Source organism: Monopterus albus, unplaced genomic scaffold, assembly GCF_001952655.1.
Source record: "Monopterus albus unplaced genomic scaffold, M_albus_1.0 scaffold186.1, whole genome shotgun sequence".
Taxonomy (NCBI): domain Eukaryota; kingdom Metazoa; phylum Chordata; class Actinopteri; order Synbranchiformes; family Synbranchidae; genus Monopterus; species Monopterus albus.
In genome coordinates, this window is record NW_018128066.1 from 1,896,763 (window position 1) to 1,906,184 (window position 9,422).

Here is a 9,422-nt window from a genome sequence, read left to right on the forward strand (position 1 = left end):
AATTCAGTCCACACAGACTGAAGTAGTTTAAGCCGTTGGGTCTTTTAATTGTGATGATTTTGGCCCACGTTTAACAAAAACCCACCTGCTAACATAATGGTAAGGTAATTTTATAACAGTGCAGTTGGTTTGTGTTGTAACTGTGCTGTAGTTACCACTGGACTCACACCTTGACTCATTCGTACACATATAATCAGTGTCTCTGTTTTTATGTTAGAGTTACTGGTTCAATCAGTGAGAAGACTCATTTATCATCTATTTGCTCAGAGCTATGAAATTAAAAACTATAAAATGTGCATGAGAGACCACCAGCCTGGAAGGGCTGAAGGTTTCTTTGGTTTGTCAGATTCATAATGTTCACTATTCCACAGATCCCACCCACTGGATGGTTTGATAATCAATAATGATAATTTTGTTGTGCGGAGTGTCATCAAGCTTGTTTTTCCTTTTCAGGTCATGTGCTGTCGGTCACTTAGACAAGGTTTTAGACCACTAGAGGGCAGAGCAAGCCAATAGTTTGTGTTGATCTTCAGAGAACATGAGACAATAATTGTTTTTCATTATCCTGCTATTGCACTTTATCAGAACTGGATTTACACAACTGAAATATTCTTTTTAGCAATCTACAAAACAAGCATTCTAACTGACAAGCTTAAAAATCCTGCCTCAGCAAATTCTACAGGTACAGAATCTGCAGCTATTGAATAATTGTACAGCTGAAATGATCAGGCACTTTGCACAGAATTGATAGGCAGCAATAGCTAATCAAGTAATTGTGTAAATTCAGTGGTCCAAGCTTCTTAGCAGTGAATGTTTTCTGGTTTGTTTGTCTGACAGCTTCATTTTTCATTATTTGTCCTATAGAATAAGATACTACAAGAAGTCACCATGGGGTCTGGGAACTTCTAAACATCAAACTATATATTGATTAGTGGAGAATATAATCTGTAGATTATTCAGTAATGAAGTGATCATCGGCTGTAGCCCTGGCTTTCTTCTCTTAGAGAATACAGTTGGTACAAATGGTATTCTGACCACCACTGAGCTGAAAAATAATTTGGTTATTTTTCATTTTGCATATCTGAAGCACCTTTACACTGTGTTTAACAATACAAATTCTTTCACTTTCGTTAAACTAATAGTTCATAGTTGACACTACCTAATTCTAGGCAGCTTTGATTTTATTTAATTTGTACTGGATTCTAAATGATATTTTGAATGCAGGACTAAACATTGGCTGACACATGCCGTACACATTATCCTGCTTGTTTGTCATTGTATTTCCAGCTTTTGCTGCCAGGGTTTGCTGATAGAGCCACACACCAAAGGTGACACAGTTCAGTGCAGACTTACCTTTACAAAACCCAACCTCTGGACCAGGGGAGCCGGAGCTTGGTCTTCATGTTAAGTGACCTCATATAATTTGGTGATGTTTTTCAGGACAGTTGCACCACGACATCAAGAACACACACCCTGCTCATCCAAAAAGTAAAAAATTGAAGTCTGAAAATTTCTGTTAGCTCATATTAAGTAGTGAGAGAAATCCAAAATGTTATTATATGGAATACATTTACGCTCATTTGCTTTAATGCTGAGTCTAAGTTAGGTTTGAACAAAATGTCATCATTTCGTTTCATAACTGATTTGATTTGGTTTGGCTGCAGGCTGTTGTCCCGGTAGTGAGGAGGGTCATTTACCTCTGAACAGACCAACCTTTGATCTCTATAAATACAGCCCGTTTAACACAGAGTTGCTCCAGTGTTGCTATTCGGCATTAACAGACTGCAGTGCATCGTTGTCCTCCACACTGAGGTAATTTTCTGTTTCACTGTATTACTTTACAAGTTCACTCAGTTCACTTTAAGTTAATTTCCATTTGTTGTGTAGTTTGATATTATTTGTTATTATTTTTGATAGCTCTGAAATCACTTGTGTCTTAAGAGTCAGTGTTTTTTGGTGATGAGAAGAAAAAAGCAATGCTACAGGGTATCCAGAGACATCATTTTGAAAATCGGATTTTTAAAATTCTGTTTCACCTTCTACTAACTAACAGAGATCATTGTGACCTTTGTTAGAGTTGGGATGGGTTTAGAAAGTCATGTCAACAACAGAAGAGATGTGCCATTGTCACACTACAGTGCCCTGTCATTGTAAGGTCAGAGGTTTCATGTTGGTGCTCTGTGCGGTAGGAAAACCAATATACCAAGTTTTTGGGTGCCCACTTCTATGGAGAGTAGCCACAGTACCAAACCATTTCCATTTATAGACAGTATGCCTAACTGTGGGCTGGTGAATATCTAAAGTCTTTGAGATGACTCTGTAACCCTTTCCAGCTACATGCAAATGAACAACTCTTGTTCGTAGGTCTTCTGAGATCTCTTTTTTGTATGTTTAATGAGTGTACTCAATAAATAAATAAATTACTATATATGGTAGATATGTATGGTAGACCTGGATGGCTTGCCAATGTGGAATTCCCAAGTTTATCCAGGTATCCTACAGGATAATGTCACGGTGGCTGTCTGCAAGCTGAAACCAAGAACAAGCTGGGTGATGCAGCAGGACAATGAGCATTACTAAACATTGAAGTAAATCAGAGAATGTCTACAGATTGGCTTTGGAGACACAAAATCCACCTTTTGGAGAGGCACAGACAGAGCCCAGACCTCAACTCAGTAGGGATGACCTCTAGAGAGCCGTTCACACCAGATGTCCTAAGGATATGGCTGAGCTGAAGCAGTTCTGTGAGGAAGAATAGTCCAAAATTCCTCCTGAACATTGTGCAGGTCTAATCCACAGCTACAGGAAGCACTTGTTCAAGGTTATTGCTGTCAAACATGGTTCAACCAGTTATTAAAACGCTACTACCATTACTTTTTCCACCATCACTTTGTATGTTTAATTGGTATGTTCAATGAAGACATGAAAGATCACAACTGTTTATGTTTTATCGCCTTATAAATGTTGTATTGATATTTGTGACTTTAGATCAAATGACATTTAATGACCAATTTATGCAGAAAACCAAGAGACTGCAAACAGTGCCATTAGTTTTTCTTGTGACAGCATATACTGCAAGGTTGTAAAGAACTGCTTGTTCATCTCATCATATATTCAGTAGCAAAGGTCACATGAACTCAACTAAATGAATGTACATTTACTTTTTCTGCATTAGCTTTGACAGGTGTTGTAAGTCCTGTAACTCATTGACACTATGTTCAAATGTGGTGTGACACAAGAAAGAATGTGGTACTCAGAGGTCCTGCGATCTCAGTGGGAACAATCACTTACATGACATTTGAACAAAACTGTTTTCATTTCCTCTGTGACATACAGATTATTCACCTTTTGCATACATTATTTATTTATTGCTGTAAATTTGATTTTAATTGGCTAAAAATTGAAAAAAAATCTGCACATGAATTTGTGACAGGTGCAACAGAGGAAAATACAAATTGAATGAAACATTAAAGGTCCTGCACACTGTAATATTTATTATTTACCATGTTTTGGTTTGGGGAAGCATCACATCAGTTGCACATTTATATACATAGCTGTTATAATACTTTACATTTTATTGTAACAGGACATAATAGGCATGGTTTTACATAATATGTTGTCAGATAAAGTAATTGCAGCTCCCAGTTAGGAATTGTCAAAAGTCAGTATCTGGCAAATTAGGCTGCATTGCTATTCAATAAAATATCTTGTTGGCTGGTAACATGACTGTGAATATGTGCTCCCCCTGCTACAGGACAAAATGAAGACAGACTATTCTTTGGAGCAGAATGGTACGGAAGACGTTTTTTCTGTAAGTACAGAACAAACAACTTCCACCATAACACTTGTGACCTCTTCATGTTGTTTTCACAGCTCAAGCTCTTTTCCTCACCTATTGTTTCTGCTGCATCCTGTGTTTTTGTTGCAGATGTGTTTGATCCACTTTAGCTGAAATACTGACACAAAACATTCACTTCTTCCCTTCTTCCCTGATTCTTTGACTCTGTCTCCTTATTTCTGACTGTAAAGTCAGATGGTGGCTTCAGATGGAGAACTGGGTCTGAGGCCTCCAGGCTAGGACATACTGATATGGACGACAGCAAAATAGTCCACCCTTCCCCATTCAGAAAATACCACCAGAGCCTTCAGACCCTCAAACCCATCCGCTGGTCCTCATCACAGTCAGTCTCATCAATGAAATACGTTACTTATTCTACTGGCTACTACTATATACAGATCTTATATTCAGTGGTGTTTCTATGTCTAGGCCCCACCCTCTGGACAGTGCAGGTTTCCTGTCCTTTACAACCTTTGCCTGGATGACCCCCATGATGTGGGCCATTTTCAGGAATAAGCTGGACATGGGTTCTCTCAACCTGTCCCCTTTGGATGTATCTGACACCAGTGGAGAAAGGTTTGACACTTTTCTCACTGATTAATGAAGTATTTGCAGTAGGCAGTACAACGGACAGGGCACATGGCAAGAGCTGAGATTCAAATCTAGGAAAGGATTCATGTAAATGAGAGGAAACCATCGAGAAGCATAACAGTTTTATGACTGTTCTTACTCTGGCATTAACTTGACAGTTACATGAATATAGAAAATTTGAACCAAGAAGTGTACTGCCTGGGAAGTTACCATCCCTTGAGCATATGTTCATGGGTTTTGTGCAGGCTCCAGAGACTGTGGGAGGAAGAAGTGGCGAAGGTCGGCCTGGAGAAAGCCTCTTTGGTTCGTGTGATTCTTCGCTTCCAACGAACGCGGCTGATTCTATCTATTGTGATTGGTGTGTCTGCCATGGTGGCGGCATTTCTGGGCCCTGTGAGTCATCATCTCTACATTTTATTTGAATTTTAAAATCTACCCATCGTTTGCCTTTTGGCTGCATCCGGTTGCTATTTGTGTAGTTTATCTTGCTATGATACACTGCAAACTGCAAATCATATTTGAAATGTACTTAAGTAGAACTACCAGTCTAACACTATAAATAGTAAAAAAAAATAAGTAAAAAACAAGTACTATATATATATATTAAAGGAATGCATGCAAAAAATACTCCCTGTGACTGATATTTTGTTATATATGACATTATTATATTGTTAATAGTGGTTCATCAATGTGTATTATTATACTGTTCTGTCTAGTTGAGGTGCATCTAGTTTTTTTTAAAGAAACTATATGGTATTAGTTGTTCCTTTACTCCAGTGGTTCTCAGTGTAGCAGTTTAAATGGATGAGATAATTAATAGGAGAAGAAAGAAGAAAAAAAGTTCTGCTACACAAACTACATTGCAAATAGGTAATACTAGGTAAGACAAAACATTGTAATTAGGACGTTTTTAGACCTCTCTTAGCCATTTTATAATACTATGCATTTTAAAGCACATTGAATGATACCTAAGTATTAGTGTTATTTATACTATTTATTAGTATGTTATTTTCAAGCAGTTGTTGTGACTTTACAGTTTTTTGGCGAGAAAGCAAGTCTCAGTTGGTTATATCACAAAGATTTTGTGGCTAATAAACCTTTGTGAAGTGGTGCTGGTGAGACTGCCCAGAGAATCCCGCAGTGTATGTTCAAGCATGCTTTAAATAGCAGTGGTTACTGTGTTTGCATTTCACTTAAAGCTAAAAAACAGTCCAAACCTAATCTTTTCTTCTGTTTATCGGATGTTGATCCAAGCCAGAAGATGTGCAACAATGATATCCTGAACTGTGGTCTTTTAAACATTACCTGTGTTACAGGTGCACAGTGACCTGGCCTAGTACAACAATAGTGTTTGATACTGTTAAATGTTAAATGTTAATGTTTAATTGCTGTGTACTGTGTACCTCTCTGTCCTCTCAGGCTGTTCTGGTCTATGAAATCTTAGACTATGTTGAAAACTCACAGAAGTCAGTTTCCTACGGCATTGGTCTGTCCTTCGCTCTTTTCACCTCTGAGTTCTTCAAAGCCTTCCTAATATCCTTGATGTGGGCAATGAACCTGCGCACAGCTGTAAGAATAAAAGGTGCCTTTTCTTCAATGGCCTTTCAGAAGGTCATCTCTCTGCGGGTGCACAGCGGCGTTTCAATGGGAGAGGTACAGACCGGGTTACATATGCAAGGTTTAAAGGTATAGTCAGCGATTCTAAGACATCACACATTTGCCGTATTCCACTAAATTTTCCTCACATTTCTCTGCCTGGCCTTTCAGTTTATGTGTTCCACAAACTCCCAGAGGCTGGGGGCTGTGCTCTGCAGCAGGCGAAGTGAAGATCGGAAGCTGCCGGCTAATTTCATTCAGTCAGCACAAGGTGGCGCTCTTTTGCTTGTGCATGGCATAGTGGCATTGTGTGTGTGCGGGGGCGGGTGGATTAGGTTCGGTTCAGTTCAGAATAGTGCTGTTGCCTATCAGGGATGCGTTCTGGTTACTAGGCAACATAAATCGAACCTTTTGAGTTTCTCAGCATCCAGTACGTGCACCTTTGTGGCCACTACAAGTCAGGCAAGCTGTGTGCTGTCTGACTGGTATCACATGAAAGTAACACTTTTTGTAATCCTCCCACTGGTATCAGCTTTATTTATCTGATCCTTTACAACATCATAAAACGGTTTTTTGTCTGTGGCTGGACAACTGAGTGGACCCGGCTCTCAGACGTGATTGCCATTACAAGCCATTTGGGCCAGCCACTGCCTAACCCAAGCAAATACAGCGCAGATGTTTGCTATGTGCCACTGATAATCGTTATGTTGTTCAATTAGGTAGCCTGTCGTTGGTGTGGTAATGCATGTTCATGAATTGTGAGTGATGTGATTAGGAGAGCCTAACTGGAACGACTTATGATTTGTGTACATGGAAATCAAAATGTAAACATTCTTTTGCCAGAATCGCTGACTATAACTTTAATGCATTTTACTGTAATGTGTTGTTCCTACATTTCTCTAGGAAAGTTTGAAGAAACAGTATTCAGTTTAGCAGGTAATTAACATACACTAGAATTGTTTTGCCCAACATTTATCATCTCCGTCTCTTGTTCCCATCCAGATGATTAATGTTTTGACCAATGATGGCCACAGATTATTTGAGGCAGTATTGTTTGGGAGCTTTGTGCTGGCCACCCCAGTGCTCTTTATTGTGTGCGTAGTCTACGCCTGCTTTGTTCTGGGCTATACCGCTCTTACTGGAATCTGCACCTACCTCATCTTCATCCCCATACAGGTCTGTACATTATGAACTGCACATACAGTATACAGTAGATTATATATAGACATGGAACTGTAGTGTAAAATAAATGGTTTCAGATTTTACCTATGGCAAATCCTAATCAGATTTTGTGGTTTTGTAAAAACAAAAATATAGAATATTCTATATTATTTATACCATATTATACAATTACTATCCCAAATAAATCTATTTCCTGTCATCCTGACCAGTGCTGAAATAAAGGTTCATGGAAAAAAAAAAGGAGGAGAGGCAGCGGCCGCCGAGCGGCCCTGACAAAACCTAGTATTTCTAATTCCAGTGTCTGCTTGTTTGACATTGACATTCATGTTTTTTCTGCTTTCAGTTTTTCTTGGCCAGGCTCATTAACATATTCAGGTGGAAAGCCATGGTGTTAACAGATGGCCGTGTTCGCACAATGAATGAGATTCTCAACAGCATCAAACTTATCAAGATGTATGCCTGGGAAGATTCCTTTGAGAAGACGATTGCAGGTATGAAGTCAGGCTGCATGTTGACGTTGTCTTCCAGTCAGATAATTTTTTCTTCTCACTTGTATATTAAATATCAGGGACAGCATTTCTACTAATCCCTCTGTGTAAACCCCTTGTACCGGAGTCAAATTCTTCGTGTGTCCAACACACCTGGCCTACCAAGCTGATTCTGTTTCTGGAAAAACAATCTTGAATGATATCTATGCATGCCCCTTTCATGACTCATGAGATGGTGGAAAATGTCAACACAGATGGCAAAGTCGATACAGTGAAATGAAGTTGTTGTTTTTTTTAATTTTGTTTAGTTTAGTTTAAATTGTGTTTTGATGCAAAATTTCATCAGTGAGCACATAAATTAGCCATGCTGCCAAAGGCACTAGAGGCTGGGTGTGAGGATGCAGCTGCCATATAATCTCACACCTTCTATGCTATCTCCCTACTGTGTATACAGCTGATGCAATAAGTACCAAAGGGTGAGCTCTGCTCTGCCCTTGACCCACTCACCAGTCCCTGCTCTGTCTGTGTTAGTGTGCAGCAATGTGCGTTTTTGGCATTTAGTCCATAAGTGACCACTTGTTTGCATTTGAACTATTTGTTGACCTCTTTGCATTAGAAGCTGCAGCAACTGTATGACTTTCAAACTGCCCTTTTTGTTTGTGACTCTTAAAGCCAAAAGTTTATAGTTCCTTCATCTCTGCCTCACTCACAAGCATCTTTTACCAATATCCATCCATTATCTATACCTCGTATTGTGAGGGTACACCCTGGACTGGTCACCAGTCTATCACAGGGCAGACACTTAGAGACAGAGGCCCAGTGTCCTTCCTAAGGTCATAAGCTCTGAACCCTCCAAGACGTTAGTGACGTCACCTGTAAGTGATTGAGTGCAAGAGTTTGCAAGGGCTGGAAATTGTATAAATAGAAATGGGACAGCACTTTGTGACTTAGGCTATCGAGGGGCAGTTGTCAAATACCTAATCAATATGTTTTTTGTCAAAATGTCATTAAGCAAAGAAAAAAATAAATAGCTGATGAATAAAATAGGTTAATGTATACATAACAGTATTTAGCAGATGCTTTTGTCCGAAACAATGTACAAAAAGATTAGAATAACATCAGTTATAAGAATGATTATTCATTTACTGTTCATCTTCTTTATTTTTCTTTGTTTTATAGCATTGGTTTACCTTTTTAATGCTTCCTGTCTTTCCCGGGTACATTAGGCTAATCCCATGTTTTATGTCACAACACAATGAACTGTGGGGAATTCCTTCAGGTAAAGTCTGTAGAAATGAAAGTGAGCATAAAATGAAGCTCAGAATGAAGACAAGAGAGCCCTCATGCACTTGACAATTTCACAGTGGGACAGCCCTGAGCCCTCACTAACTCAGCATCAACTAACTCAGTTCCTGAGTTATCTTGTACTTGACAATGGGATAGACATGAGGTCACAGTGACGTTTGACCTTTGACCACCAAAATGTAATCAGTTCATCCTTGTGTCCAAGTGGGCGTTTGTGCCAAATTTGAATAAATACTCTCAAGACATTCCTGCGATACTGTGTTTGCATATGTACGAGGGGGATGAGAAGAAGGTGAGCAGGTGGGCGGAGAAGGGAAAATCAAGTGACTACTAGGAATGAAGGAACGTTTCTAGGGAATAATAGTTGCCTGAAGAAGTGAGAACATGGATAAAGGCACATGCAAAATTAACAACATTAACAG

The 9,422-nt window shown here is 39.2% G+C and overlaps 1 protein-coding gene across 4 annotated transcripts in view; it reads left to right on the top strand.

Annotated features, from left to right (window-relative positions):
* Positions 1-9,422, top strand: part of abcc12 (ATP-binding cassette, sub-family C (CFTR/MRP), member 12) — a 64,335-nt gene that overhangs the window by 41,730 nt on the left and 13,183 nt on the right. Inside the window, exons 4-12 of one of the 4 annotated variants that reach the window (XM_020617159.1) lie at positions 1,288-1,488; positions 1,665-1,812; positions 3,755-3,811; positions 4,030-4,181; positions 4,268-4,414; positions 4,675-4,822; positions 5,849-6,082; positions 7,028-7,201; positions 7,551-7,698. In XM_020617159.1, the coding sequence (XP_020472815.1) occupies positions 3,761-3,811; positions 4,030-4,181; positions 4,268-4,414; positions 4,675-4,822; positions 5,849-6,082; positions 7,028-7,201; positions 7,551-7,698 (1,054 nt within the window). In that variant the 5' untranslated portion in view covers positions 1,288-1,488; positions 1,665-1,812; positions 3,755-3,760. Of the gene's footprint in view, positions 1-1,287; positions 1,489-1,521; positions 1,813-3,754; positions 3,812-4,029; positions 4,182-4,267; positions 4,415-4,674; positions 4,823-5,848; positions 6,083-7,027; positions 7,202-7,550; positions 7,699-9,422 lie in introns of those variants that run through there. The other 3 variants (XM_020617160.1, XM_020617163.1, XM_020617161.1) reach the window with 3 other exon arrangements.